This window comes from Pristiophorus japonicus, chromosome 8 (assembly GCF_044704955.1).
Source record: "Pristiophorus japonicus isolate sPriJap1 chromosome 8, sPriJap1.hap1, whole genome shotgun sequence".
Taxonomy (NCBI): Eukaryota; Metazoa; Chordata; class Chondrichthyes; family Pristiophoridae; genus Pristiophorus; species Pristiophorus japonicus.
The window spans coordinates 57,566,249-57,581,757 of record NC_091984.1 but is presented as its reverse complement, the minus strand read 5'-3'; the positions used below and the strand labels follow the sequence as shown (position 1 = coordinate 57,581,757).

Genomic DNA, 15,509 nt, shown 5'->3' with positions numbered 1-15,509 from the left:
GAGCGCTTGCTTTGGGAGTCTTGTGTCAGTCATGCGAACAATGTGGCCCGCCCAACGGAGCTCACTGAGTGTAGTCAGTGCTTCGATGCTGGCCTGATCGAGGATGCTAATGTTGGTGCGTCTGTCCTCCCAGGGGATTTGCAGGATCTTGCGGAGACATCGTTGATGGTATTTCTCCAGCGAGTTGAGGTGTCTACTGTATATGGTCCACGTCTCTGAGCCATACAGGAGGGCCGGTATCACTTCAGCCCTGTGGACCATGAGCTTGGTGACAGATTTGAGGGCCTGATCTTCGAACATTCTTTTCCTCAGGCGGCCGAAGGCTGCGCTGGCGCACTGGAGATGGTGTTGAATCTCGCCGTTGATGTCTGTCCTTGCTAATAATAGGCTCCCAAGGTATGGAAAGTGGTCCACGTTGTCCAGGGCCGCTTCATGGATCTTGATTACTGGGGGGGCAGTGCTGTGTGGGGGGGGGGGGGGGGGCGGGGGTCAGGTTGGTGGAGGACCTTTGTCTTACGTAGTTTAATGTAAGGCCTATGCTTTCGTACGCCTCAGTGAAGATGTTGACTATGACTTGGGAGTTCAGTCTCAATGTCCGCAGACGCAGGCGTCGTCTGCGTACTGTAGTTCGACGACAGAGTGTGAGACGATCTTGGATCCGGCCTGGAGATAACAAAGGTTGAACAGGTTCCCACTGGTTCTGTAATTTAGTTCCACTCCAGCGGGAAGCTTGTTGAGTGTGAGGTGGAGCATTGCAGCGAGGAAGATTAAGAAGAGGGTTGACATGATGACGCAGCCCTGCTTGACCCCGATCCGATATGGATTTGGTCTGTAATGGTTCCGTTGGTCAGGATCACGGCTTGCATGTCGTCGTGGATCAGGCGGAGGATGGTGACGAACTTTTGGGGGCATCCGAAACGGAGAAGGATGCTTCATAGTCCCTCGCGGTTGACAGTGTCAAACGCTTTTGTAAAGTCAAAGAAGGCCATGTACAAGGGTTGGTGCTGCTCCCTGCATTTTTCTTGCAGCTGTCGCGCTGTAAAAATCATGTCCGTTGTATCCCGTAGAGAACGAAATCCGCATTGTGACTCCGGGAGGAGCTTCTCAGCCACAGGGAGATTTCTCTGTAGTTGCCACAGTCGGACTTGTCCCCTTTTTAAAAAAAAGATGGTCACAATTACATTTCCAAGATCTCCCGTCATGCTCTCCTCCTTCCAGATAAGAGAGATGAGGTCAGGCATTCGTGCCAATAGTGCCTCTCCGCCGTACTTCAGTGCCTCAGCAGGGATTCCATCCGATCCCGTTGCCTTGGTGTTCTTGAGCTGGTGGATGGCCTTTTCTACCTCGTGCAGGACTGGGGATTTTGCTGAGATGGTGGCAGGTAGCATGCTGTGGGATGGAGTTGAGGACACTGGAGTCAAAGGCAGAGTCTCGGTTAAGGAGATCTTCAAAGCGGGTCCTGACTGCTTCGGTGTCCTTGATGAGTGTCTCCCCATTCTTGGCTAGCAGTGGGGTGGGGCCTTGGGTGCTTGGGCTGTAGGTGGCCTTGACTGCAGTGAAGAATCCTCGCACATCCTGGCTGTTGGCCAGCTGCTGTATCTCCTGTGCTTTCTCCATCCACCAGCTGTTCTTTAAGTCCCGTGTTTTTTTTTGGACCTCGGCCTTAAGCCGTCTGTAATGTTGCCTTGCTGCTCCAGAGTTGGGTTGTTGTTTAAGGCTCAGACCTTCAGTCTGCTGAAAAATCGAAAAATCTATTTAAATACATGGCAAAAATAAGTAGCAGGAAAGGAGGCCTTCATTTTCCATTCTTCAACTGAATATGGATGATTCAAGCACAAGTTAAATCAGTCAGAATGCAATATATTTACAACACAAACAATCTGTTTCCATTTATATACAATAGGTTGAGATGGACATAACATTTGCAAATGGCAGACATGCATTTAACAGGATCAAAAGTGGCACTTTTAATGACCAAAACTGGGACTTAGTATCAGGGAAGGACATTGCCAGGATTGTTCTTATCTCAGAATTACAAATCGAGCATCTCGGTTTGACCATCTTCCCATTTATAGAGAAGAACATTAAATTCTTAGCTGATTAAACTCATCATCATAGGCAGTCCCTCGAAATCGAAGAAGACTTGCTTCCACTCTCAAAGTGAGTTCCCAGGTGACTGTACAGTCCAATACGGGAATTACAGTCTCTGTCACAGGTGGGACAGACAGTCGTTGAAGGAAAGGGTGGGTGGGACTGGTTTGCCGCACGCTCCTTCCGCTGCCTGCACTTGTTTTCTGCATGCTCTTGGCGACGAGACTCGAGGTTCTCAGTGCCCTCCCGGTTGCTCTTCCTCCACTTCGGGCGGTCTTGGGCCGGGGAATTCCAGGTGCCGGTGAGGATGTTGCACTTTATCAAGGAGGCTTTGAGGGTGTCCTTGAAACGTTTCCTCTGCCCACCTGGGGATCGCTTGCCGTGTAGGAGTTCCGAGTAGAGCGCTTGTTTTGGGAGTCTTATGCTGGGCATGCGGATGATGTGGCCCACCCAACAGAGCTGGTCGAGCGTGGTCACTGCTTCGATGCTGGGGATGTTGACCTGATCAAGAACACTGACATTGGTGCGTCCATGCTCCCAGGGGATTTGCAGGATCTTGCAGAGACAAGGTTGGTCTTATTTCTCCAGTGATTTGAGGTGTCTACTGTATATGATCCACGTCTCTGAGCCATATAGGAGGGCGGGTATCATGACAGCCCTGTAGACCATAAGCTTGATGCCAGATTTGAGATCCTGGTCTTCGAACATTCTCTTCCTCAGGCGACCGAAGGCGGCGCTGGCGCACTGGTGGCGGTGTTGGACCTCGTCATCGATGTCTTCCCTTGCTGATAATAGGTTCCCAAGGTATGGAAAGTGGTCCACGTTGTCCAAGACTGCGCCGTGGATTTTGATGACCGAGGGGGCAGTGCTGTGTGGTGGGGTCAGGTTGGTGGAGGACCTCTGTCTTACAGATGTTTTGTGCAAAGCCTATACTTTCGTAATGTTCGGTGAAGATGTTGACAATGACTTAGAGTTCAGCCACTGAATGTGTGCAGACTCAAGCATCATCTGTAGTTCAATGACAAAGGATGGGACGGTCTTGGATCTAGCCTGGAGGCGACGAAGGTTGAACAGGTTCTCACTGATTCAATAGTTTAGTTCCACTCCAGCGGGGAGCTTGTTGAGCATGAGATGGAGCATTGCAGCGAAGACGATCGAGAAGAGGGTTGGCACGATGATGCAGCCCTGCTTGACCCCTGTCCAGGCGTGGATTGGGTCTGTGGTTGATCCATTGGTCTACAGGCACGCAGACAGACAACTGATTTCAACACCAAGTTACACAGTAGCTAATTTTATTTAACACTATGTAAATCCATGTATGGATTTCTACCCTCTTTGAATCCTTTCCTATGTCATTGAATTCCAGTTGAATACAAGACGTTTTACTCAGAAGTATATTTTGTCTTAGTTATGGAATGAAATGATACAACCTTCGACACTAGTGTTAAGCATTACTCATTGCTGAGCCACACACTGACTCACATAACCAATGCCTCAATGTGTTAACTGTCTATTTTTGAAAGATGACAGCAATGGTTAAAACTGGAACCTCAAAGGAGGTAAAAAGAAACAATGCTATGTTGTTGCGCAATGAGTCTGGCCCCAATGACCATCAGCAGCACCAAATGGGCAATAGTGGATCGGCAGCCCGTTTTACACCCAGACCAATTTTCTATTCCATTGAAGTCACTTGTAGTAGCACTACTGCTTAAGTAAAATTTCACTCGCTGCATTTCAAGTTTCCATGATTAACTGGCAAACAAGCCTTGAAAACTGTTGAAATGAACAAACCTTCCCATTTTAAAAATATAATTCCAAGTCTTTGTGGACATGAGTGCTCTGCATGATGCCATAAGGAATAGTTCAGCCACATTTTACTAATATAATGATGGCAGCACTGCAAATTTCTTGCCCTATTCTATGGAAACAATCCACTCACAAATGTCAGGTTGAGAATACAAGCTGAATATAGAAAGTTCAGGGGGCAGTGAAAAAGGGAATAAGGGGAGCAAAGAGAGAGTATCAGAATATATTGGCAGCTAACATGAAAGGGATAGACATATAAATAATAAACGGGTAGTAAGAGGAGGGGTGGGGTCGATTAGGGACCAAAATGGAGACCTACACATGGAGGTAGAGGGCAAGGCTGAGGTACTAACTGAGTACTTCTCATCTGTCTTTGCCAAGGAAGAAGATGCTGCCAAAGTCAGTGAAAGAGAAAGTAGTTGAGATACTGGATGGGATAAAAATTGATAAAGAGGAGGTACTGAAAGGCTGGCTGTACTTAAAAGTAGACAATCACCAAGACCGGATGGGATGCATCCTAGGATACCGAGGAAAGTAAAAATGGAAATTGCAGAAGTACTGGCCATACTCTTCCAATCCTCAGATACCTGTCGCATGCGCAGAGTATTTCTGAGCCTCAAGCAACAACCCATCTCGGAGCAGCAAAGCAACGTTACAGGCGGCTCAAGGCTGAGGTCCAACAAAAAACCAGGACCTAAAGCACAGGTGGTGGATGGAAAAAGCACAGGAGATACAACAACTGGCCGACAGCAATGATGTGCGAGGATTCTTCATCGCAGTCAAGGCCACCTACGGTCCAACTCCCAAGGACCCACCCCACTGCTGGCCAAGAACGGGGAAACACTCATCAAGGACACCGAGGCAGTCAGGGCTCGCTGGAAGGAGCACTTCGAAGATCTCCTCAATCGAGACTCTGCCTTTGACACGAGTGTTCTCGACTCCATCCCGCAGCATGCGACCCACCACCACCTCAGTGAAACCCCAACGTTACACAAGATAGGAAAAGCCATTAGACACAGCTCAAGAACAACAAGGCTACGGGAGCAGATGGAATCCTTGCTGAGGCACTAAAGTATGGCGGAAAGGCGCTGTTTGCATGGATACATGACCTCATCTCTCTCATCTGGAGAGAGGGGAGCATGTCGGGAGGTCTCAGAGATGCAGTGATCGTGACCATCTTGAAAAAAGGGGACAAGTCTATCTGCGGCAACTACAGAGGAATCTCCCCGCTATCAACCACTGGGAAAGTTGTCGCAAGAGGAGTCCTCAACCGTCTTCTCCATGTGGCCGAAGAGCTCCTCCCGGAGTCACAGTGCGGATTTCGTCCCCTACGGGGCATAATGGACATGATCTTTGCAGTGCGAAAGCTGCAGGAAAAATGCAGGGAGCAGCGCAAGCCCTTATACATGGCCTTCTTCGACCTTACAAAGGCCTTTGACATTATCAATCGCGAGGGTCTGTGCAGCATACTCCTCCGTTTTGGATGCCCCTAAAAGTTAGTCAACATCCTTCGCCTGCTTCACGACGAAATGCAGGCCATAATCCTGACGAATGGATCCATTACAGACCCAATCCACATCCGGACCGGGGTCAAGCAGGGCTGCGTCATCGCTCCAACCCTCTTCTCAATCTTGCTCGCTGCCATGCTCCACCTCACAGTCAACAAGCTCCCCGCTGAAGTGGAACTAAACTTCAGAACCAGTGGGAAGCTGTTCAACCTTCACTGCCTCCAGGCCAGGTCCAAGACCACCCACCCTCTGTCGTCGAGCTACAGTATGCGGACGAAGCCTGCGTCTGCGCACAGAGGCTGATCTCCAGCATATAGTCGACGTATTTACTGAGGCATACTAAAGAATGGGCCTTACGCTAAACATCCGTAAAACAAAGGTTCTCCACCAGCCTGTCCTCGCCGCACAGCACTGCCCCCAGTCATCAAGATCCACGGCGCGGCCCTGGACAACGTGGACCATTTCCCACACCTCGGGAGCCTCTTATCAACAAAAGCATTCATTGATGAGGAGATTCAACACCGCCTCCAGTGCGCCAGTGCAGCATTCGGCCGCCTGAGGAAAAGAGTATTCGAAGACCAGGCCCTCAAATCTACCACCAAGCTCATGGTCTATAGGGCTGTTGTAATACCCGCCCTCCTGTATGGCTCAGAGACATGGACCACATACAGTAGACACCTCAAGTCGCTGGAGAAATACCACCAACGATGCCTCCGCAAGATCCTACAAATCCCGTGGGAGGACAGACGCACCAACATTTGCATCCTCGACCAGGTCAACATCCCCAGCATTGAAGCACTGACCGCACTTGATCAGCTCCGCTGGGCAGGCCACGTTGTCCGCATGCCAGACACGAAACTCCCAAAGCAAGCGCTCTACTCGGAACTCCTTCATGGCAAACGAGCCAAGGGTGGACAGAGGAAATGTTACAAGGACACCCTCAAAGCCGCCCTGATAAAGTGCGCCATCCCACTGACACCTGGGAGTCCCTGGTCAAAGACCATCTTGAGTGGAGGAAGTGCATCCGGGAGGGCGCTGAACGCCTCGAGTCTCATTGCCGAGTGCATGCAGAAAACAAGCGCAGGCAGCGGAAGGAACGCACGGCAAACCTGTCCCACCCTCCCTTACCTTCAACGACTGTCTGTCCCACCTGTGGCAGGGACTGTGGCTCTTGTATTGGACTGTTCAGCCACCTCAGGACTCATTCTAAGAGTGGAAACAAGTCTTCCTCGATTCCGAGGGACTGCCAATGATGATGAGATACGGGGGTACTGCCAAAGGACTGGTGAATTGCAAATGTTACACCCTTGTTCAAAAAAGGGTGCAAGGATAAACCCAGCAATTATAGACCAATCATTTTAACCTCGGTAGCATGGAAGCTTTTAGAAACGATAATCCGGGACAAAAATAACTTGGACAAGTTTGGACTAATTCAGGAAAGCCAGCACGGATTTGTGAAAGGCAAATCGTGTTTTTTGATGAGGTAACAGAGGGCTGATACGGGAAATGCGGTTGATGTCACGATCACCCATCGCCCCTGTGCTTTCTGACCTACATTGGCGTTCAGTTAAACAACGCCTCGATTTCAAAATTCTCATCCTTGTTCACAAATCACTCCATGGCCTTGCCCCTCCCTATCTCTAATGCATTTCAGCGTCACAACCCCACAAGATGTCTGCACTCCTCAAATTCAGCCCTCTTGAACATCCCTCATTACAACTGCTCAAACATTGGTGACCGTGCCTTCAGCTGTTTGGGCCCCAAGCTCTGGAACTCCCTCCCTAAACCTCTCCGCCTCTCTAACTGTCTTTCCTCCTTTAAGGCACTCCTTAAAACCTACCTCTTTAACCAAGCTTTTAGTCATCTGCCTTAATTTCTTCTTTTGTGGCTCGATGTCAAATTTATCTGTTTTGTCTTGTAACACTGCTGTGAAGCGCCTTGGAATGTTTTACTAGGTTAAAGGCACGATATAAATAAAAGTTGTCGTTGTTGTATATGGACTTCCAAAAGGCGTTTGATAAAGTACCACATAATAGACTTGCCAGCAAAGTTGAAGCCCATGGAATAAAAGGGACAGTGGCAGCATGGATCCGAAATTGGCTAAGTGACAGGAAACAAAGAGTAGTGGTGAACGATTGTTTCTCGGACTGGAGGAAGGTACACAGTGGCGTTGCTCAGGGGTCAGTATAAAGACCACTGCTTTTCTTGAGGACTTGGACTTGGGTGTACAGGGAACAATTTCAAAATTTGCAGATGACAAAACTTGGAAGTATAGTGAACAGTGAGGAGGTTTGTGATAGACTTCACCAGGACATAGATAGGCTGGTGGAATGGGCGGACACGTGACAGATAAAATTTAACACAAAGTGCGAAGTGATATATTTTGGTAGGAAGGACAAGAGGAGGCAATATAAACAAAGGATACAATTTTAAAGGAGTGCATAAACAGAGAGACCTGGCGGTGTATGTGCAGAAATCATTGAAGGTGCCAGGGCAGGTTGAGAAAGTGGTTTAAAAAAGCATACAAGATCCTGAGCTTCATAAATAGAGGCAGAGAGTACAAAAGCAAGGAAGTTATAATCAACCTTTATAAAACACTGGTTCAGCCTCAACTGGAGTAGTTTGTCCAATTCTTGGCACTGCACTTTACGAAGGATATGAATGCCTTAGAGAGGGTGCAAAAAAGATTTATGAGAATGGTGCTATGGCTGAGGGACTTCAGTTATGTGGATAGACCGGAGAAGCGGAGGTTGTTCTCCTTCGAGCAGAGAAGGTTGAGAGGAGATTTGATAGAGGTGTTCAAAATCATGAGGGGTGTAGACATAATAGATTGAGCAAAACTGTTCCAATCGGCAGAAAGGTCGAGAACCAGGGGTCACAGATTTAAGGTGATTGGCAGAAGAACCAAAGGCGACATGAGGAAAAACCTTTTTACGCAGTGAGTGGTTAGGATCTGGAGTGCACTGTCTGAAAGGGTGGTGGAGGCAGCCTCAGTTGTGACTTTCAAAATGGAACTGGATAAGTACCCGAAGAAAAAAAAATTGCAAGATTACAGGGAAAGGGTGGGGGGAGTGGGAATAGCTGAAGTGCTCTTGACAGGTCGAATGGCCGCCTTCTGTGTTATTACCATTCTATGATTCTATACTGAGCCCATCAACCACCATTAGCTGCCAATTACAAGTACTATCATCACTGGCAGTCCCTCGGAATCAAGGAAGACTTGCTTCCACTCCCAAAATGAGTTCTCTGGTGGCTGAACAGTCCAATATGAGAGCCACAGACCCTGTCGCAGGTGGAACAGACATTCGTCGAGGGAGGGGGTGGGTGGAGCTGGTTTGCCGCACGCTCCTTCCACTGTCTGCGCTTGACCTCTTCACGCTCTTTGCGTTGAGACTCTTAAGAACTCAACGCCCTCCCGGATGCACTTTCTCCACCTCGGGCGGTCTTCGGCCAGGGTCTCCCAGGTGTCAGTGGTGATGTCGCACTTTACCAGGGAGGCTTTGAGGATATCCTTGTAACGCTTCCGCTACCCACCTTTGGCTCGTTTACCATGACGGAGCTCCGCATAAAGCATTTGCTTAGGGAGTCTCGTATCTGGCATGCAAACTATGTGGCCTGCCCAGTGAAGCTGATCGAGAGTGGTCAGTGCCTCAATACTGGGGATGTTAGCCTGGACGAAGACAATGCTGTTGGTGCACCTGTCTCCCAGGAGATGCGTAGGATCGTGGAGACATTGTTGGTGATATATCTCCAGCGACTTGTGGTGCCTTCTATACATCGTCCATGCCTCAGATCCATACAGGTGGGCGAGTATTACTGCAGCCTGTAGACCATGAGCTTGGTGGTAGATTTGAGGGCCAAGTCTTCAAACATTCTTTTCCTCAAATGGCCGAAGGCTGCATTGGCGCACTGGAGGCGATGTTGAATCTCCACATCAATGTCTGCCTTTGCTGATATGAGGCTCCCGAGATATGGGAAATGGTCCACGTTGTCAAGGGCCGCGTCGTGAATCTTGATGGTTGGAGGGCAGTGCTGTGTGGCGGGGACAGGCTGGTGGAGGACCTTTGTCTTCCAGAGTTTAAACGTAAGGCCCATGCTTTCATATGCCTCAGTGAATACATTGGACTATATCCTGGAGTTCAGCCTCAGAATGTGCGCAGACGCAGACATTGTCCGCGTACTGTAGCTCAACGACTGAGGTTGTGGTGATCTTGGACCTGGCCTGGAGGCGGCGTAGGTTAAACAGCTTCCCACTGGTTCTGTAGTTTAGTTCTACTTCAGCGGGGAGCTTGTTGATTGTGAGGTGGAGCATGGCGGCGATGAAGATTGAGAAGAGGGTTGGAGCAATGACGCAGCCCTGTTTGACCCTGGTCCGGACGTGAATTTGGTCTGTAATGGATCCGTTGGTAAGGATCACGGCCTGCATATCGTCATGAAGCAGGCGAAGGATGTTGACACACTTTTGGGGGCATCCGAAACGGAGGAGGCGCTCCATTGACCCCCACGGTTGACAGTGTCAAAGACCTTTGTAAGATCGAAGGCGGCCATATACAAGGGCTGGCGCTGCTCCCTGCATTTTTCCTGTAGCTGTCGCGCTGCAAAGATCATGTCCGTTGTGCCCCGTAGGGGACAAAATCCGCACTGTGATTCCGGGAGGGGCTCAGGGAGAAGACGGTTGAGGAGAACTCTGGCGACAACCTTCCCAGTGACTGATAGCAGGGAGATTCCCCTGTAGTTGCCGCAGTCGGACTTGTCCCCTTTTAAAAAAATGGTCACAATCACTGCATCTCGGAGATCTCCCGGCATGCTTTCCTTCCTCCAGATGACAGAGATGAGGTCAAGTACTATACATTTCATCTGGCATGATGAGTGTTGACCAGTGGTGATACTTTTTGAACGTGAGTAATGTGTACAAGGAGATCGTCTTGTTCCTTCGATTTGTTGGTGTACGCAGAGGGCTGTGAACGGGTGCTAACTGACGTGGAAGAAAACCAAATTAATTTTCTGGCACTAAGCAATGGTAGTGATATAAAGGCACACATTATAACAGTGAAACATTTATGCATCAGGGACATGAAATTTTAGACAATGCATGTTTCAAAATACGAATTCACAGTTTTGTTTGTGGGTCTTTAATAAGCATTCACACTGTTTTCACTAAACGAGTAATTTTGGGTCCAAGTGCTCTGAAGTCAAGTTCTTTATCAGCGTAAATCATACTGTGGTCAAGTTAGTGCTGTAAAGCTGAAAATCCCTTAAAAGCAGCCTTCATATACTTTGCTGACATCTGTAAGTGGGCTTTCTTTGTTGAAAGAGTTAGAGCTCAATGAGCCAATACATTAGTGTTGTTGCAACCCCAACTGGAAATTCTGAGCCAATACCATAGACCTGTTATTAGGATAGGCAAAAAATGAGTATGCCCATAGCAGAACCAAATAGATGAATAAAACATTCAGCCACCTATTATCTTATTTCAAATTAGCAAACTGTATGCTAATATGATTATAATTGCCGAGCGTCAACATGATTTTGACCCCCATCATTACTACAAACAACCCGAGGCATTGAAAACATGACATGCCAAGGCCAGAAAAAAATAGTAGGAAATACGAAAAAAGCATGGAGACATAGGTGGAGAAGGTTAGGAGGATGACATGAAGCTTGGTCAAAAAGTTGAGATTTGAAAAGGTTTTTAAAAAGACGGAGGATAGTGTGGTGAACTGTAACAAACATTGAAGACAGAAAGGATAAAACACCACTATAACAGTCACACAGCATGTCATTTGTGACAAAAACAGAAAATGCTGGAAATCTCAGCGGGTCAGGCAGCATCTGTGGATAGTTAACGTTTCAGGTCAATGAGCCTTCGTCAGATCTGTTGAAAGTTTGAAATTAACACATTCTTAAGGAGCACTGAAAGGGGGAGGGGAAGAAAGAACTGAAAGGAAAGGTCTGTGTTAGGGTGAAAGACAGGATTTGAGAGACAAAAGGGATGATGAGCCAACTTAAGATAATAATGGCAGAAGTTAGAAAACGATGAGGTGTGAATGGTGGAATAATTAGCAGCTGCTGTGGGAATCAGCGGGAAAAAATACCTAAGATCGGCGGGGTGGGGGGGGGGGGGTTTTAAAAAAAAAAAGAAAGGGAACAAAATATGGGCAGAGGTTATGGTCTGAAATTGTTGAACTCAATGTTGAGTCCAGATGGCTGTCAAGTGCCTAAACGAAAGATGAGGTGCTGTTTCTCGAGCTTGCGTTTGGAGACCGAGGTCGGAGAGGTCATATTGGGAGTGGAGCAGAGAATTAAAGTGACAGGCCACCAGAAATTCGGGGTCACGCTTACAGACTGAACGGAGATGTTCCGCAAAGCAGTCACCCAATCTGCGTTTGGTCTTCCCAATTTAGAGACCGCCACATCATGAGCAATGAAAATAGTATACTAATTTCAAAGAGGTACAAGTAAATCGCTGTTTCACCTTGAAGGAGTATTTGGGGCAGGAGGAGGAGGTAAAAGGGCAGGTGTTGCATCTCCTGCGCTTGCACGGGAAGATGTCGTGGGAAGGAGAGGGACTGCTGGGGTGACTGCAGAATGGACCAGGGTGTCACGGAGGGAGCAGTCCCTTCAGAATGCTGAGAGGGGAGGGGAGGGAAAGATATGATTGGTGGGGGCGGGGGGGGGGGGGAGGATCACGCTGGAGGTGGCGGAAATGGCGGAGGATGATCCGTTGAACGTGGAGGCTGGTGGGGTGAAAGGTGAGGACAAGGGGAAACCTGACGTGATTCTGAGATGGAGGGGAAGGGGTGAGAGCAGAGGTGCGGGACATAGAGCGGACACGGTCAAGGGCCATGTTAACTGCTGTATATGTAAACTTGTATTTACTCTCTACAGCCACCAGAGGGCTCATCCTCTGGAGTCCCAAGGGATCCTATAATTCCACAGGTTGGAGGGGCACTCTGGAGACCTGCAATAAAAGACTATGGTCACACTTTACTTTGAGCTCACAGTGTTCAGTCTGACTCCTTCTCCATACATAACATCAACCACGGTGGAGGGAAATCCTCAGTTGAGGAAAAAGGAAGACATGTCAGAGGAACTAGTGTGGAAGGTGACGTCGTCAGAACAGATGCGACAGAGACGGAGAAACAAGGAGAATGGAATGGAGTCCTTACAAGATGCGGCATGGGAGGAACTCATTTGTGACTTCGACTAGGGCCATTTCACTACTGTGAAGGATGACCAAAAGCTTGATCAAGTAGACCGGACTGGAGAAGAGTGTGAGCAACACAATAATTAAGAGTCTGAAACTATCAAATTTCAGCAAAGACATAAAATTCAAATAATCACTTAAAACATTTGAAATCAGAATTTGCCTACATATTTGCAGTTCAGTGCATTCACCCTTCTTCCCACTGTTCAAAATAACCTCACCACATATTCAGTTGGAAGCTAGTACTGTCCTACAATAGTGCATTTTACTGGAAATCCACCACTGGTATTGAAGTGCTTACACAGCTGGAAAAAAACACACCTCACCACTGACTGATAAAACCTTGACAAACCCAAACTTTTTCTTAAATTGGTCAATTTTTAACACAACAGTCTTGTGAAATCAACTCTGCTTCAGAGAGCGCCAAAAAGGGAGGAGCGAATGGAAAAACTGTCCTTTGTTAATCTTTTTCCATTATTGTGTTGTTCTCTTCGATGAACTATATTACACTTAAATCTGATGAAAGCAGGTTTCCCTAACATCAAGGTCGTTATATATCTAATTTGCTACCTGACAGTTATATGAAATTCCTGTTCCTCTTAAGTCGCAGTGGGTGACTGTTATTTGTGCCAAATTCATCCAGTTTACAGTGCGGGGAGAATTTGGTAACAACACACACTTGATATTATTCTGCCCGTGGTCAGGGGAAGCTTTAAGGACAGCATTGTCCTGTGCGTGCAGGCTGACCTACAATTGCTGCTGGCAGCAACCTTTACTGCCAGCAGCACTTTGCATCAGATGGATCCGAGCGTCTTCAGATGCGCTTACTGTGATGGCAGAAGTGACAAAGTATAAAGCGATCTCACTGTCACTGACCCGAGGGTCAGCTAATGTCCCTTTATGTTTTAAAAAAAACTTTCTTGGACCATGTTGTATTCGACAAGACACTTTTCTCAAAAATAAATTGTTTAAGGGTAATTTAAATTAACTTTTTGAATTAATTTTATTGTGTAAATTGGAATTCCTGATTAATACATTGTCAAAATCCTACTTGTTCTTAACTTCAACACGAATGAGGATTTTTCTCTAGTCCAAAGCCTGTGCTAACTGCAGTATTACAAGACGCTTTAAACAAATGTAATTACTTTATATTGAGGACAGTGTGGCCCACTCATTATCTGAAGAGGACATCGTTTTGCAAAGTATTAGGATCAACAATAACTTCCACAAGATTACAAAATTAACAGACGAATTCAATTTGTAACTGTTTTATAAAATTATTATTTAAGTAGCATGCCAGTCATGCTGATAATATTCAAAATATTTTCGAAATCCACTTGACACAACACAAAATATTGCAAACACTGTGTAAAAAAACAATTGAGTGTTAAATTTACAGAGTTCTTACTGGATCCGCAAGCGTGGGGCCCCAGGTCTCTCTCGTCTCTTCTTCATTGCTGGATTATACGACACCTTCGCAGCCAGAGAAACTAAGCTGTCCTGGTAATACCATCATAAGACTGACATCACTCAGGGAAATACTGGCAGCTGCTTTTTGTGCGATAGGGGCAGTCAGTACGAAGTTAGTTCAACCCTGACAGGCAATCAGCATATTTTACGAACCATCGGAGCCACCTATTGTATGTCTGGAAAAATACAACCATCACTTTACGAGGTTGCCACTCTAATTACAATCATATTCCTGCTGATCCTAAATGTACTACTGCACTAACATTTAAGACACAGAACCAACTTCACTAATTCCCTCAACTCATGCAGAGGATCTACCAGTCTACTCACCAACAGCACAACAACTCTAGCTAAAATTAGAAAGGAACAGCCGCCTGAATGGCAGTACAAATTGACTTTTAAACAAATCAATCCAGTCTGCTGTCCAGACAGAGAACGCAATTTGGGATGAAGGAGATTTCACGATCCTATTAACAGTCAGAGACGAAGGGGAGGAGTAAATGCAAGGTTCAAGTAGCCAATTGTTGTCACAGCTATGGTAACACCTCTGATATTCTGTTCAAGATTAGCTAATGATTTTCTATGGATTGCGTAATTAAGCCAAAATATATAATTACACACTTGCTGAAAAACATTGTTTGCTTTCATATCCTTTACTAAAATAAATTTACAGGCAAACAAGTGTTGGGCCTGAAACTGCTTCAAATGTTTTTTTTTTTAAATCAGCTATTTAAAACCAGTACCCTGTAACAGTACAGCTGGACTACATAAAGTATGAATTAAAATACTAACAATTAATTAATAAACACATGCACAATCTTAGTCCAAGAGGTTGATGAAAGTTTCAACCAATGTCCTATTTATATGAATAAAGTGACATGAATCCACAGGAATCTATTTTACTCCCCTCAACTCCAGGTCTAAGCCGTTATTTTGCATAGCTGTAGACATTGGAGTTTGGACCTGAAGCAACATGCTGCATGGCTGCGCAGAATGTAACAGGTAGTGGCACTTACTAAAATGCTGTTGTCCCAGCTCTTGTAAAAGTATGGCCTGCACTTCTGAGGTGGAACACTATTCAAATGTGGATATGGATCAACATTCAGAAAAGGAGATCCATTTAATTTAACTTCTTTCATAAGAAGCAATGGATAAATCAATTCTGCTGGTTTGAGAGAGCTAACAAGTCTAACTTTTCAGGTGTACCCAATATTTCACATATTGTTTTCGGGTGCAAGAATTAGACTCATTTTCGCTCACAACTTCTCCCCACCCCCATAAAGTCATTATAATACACATGAAAAAGTAATAATGTGGACTGCGACTTTTAACCTCAAGATGATGGTATCACAGGGCATGTTCTGAAGCATTTAAAACTGTTCACTGGTTAATAACCTGTTCAGTAAATACACTATTCATGCGTGAGT

General features: G+C 46.5%; 1 protein-coding gene across 8 annotated transcripts in view; it reads right to left on the bottom strand.

The window, feature by feature from the left end:
- The window catches only part of mast2 (microtubule associated serine/threonine kinase 2), a 641,111-nt gene that overhangs the window by 269,588 nt on the left and 356,014 nt on the right, over window positions 1-15,509 (bottom strand). For 2 of the 8 annotated variants that reach the window (XM_070886834.1, XM_070886837.1), the window contains exon 1: window positions 14,021-14,402. The exons of 5 other annotated variants lie outside the window; for them this stretch is intronic. In XM_070886834.1, the coding sequence (XP_070742935.1) occupies window positions 14,021-14,067 (47 nt within the window). In that variant the 5' untranslated portion in view covers window positions 14,068-14,402. One more of the 8 variants, XM_070886836.1, reaches the window with a different exon arrangement.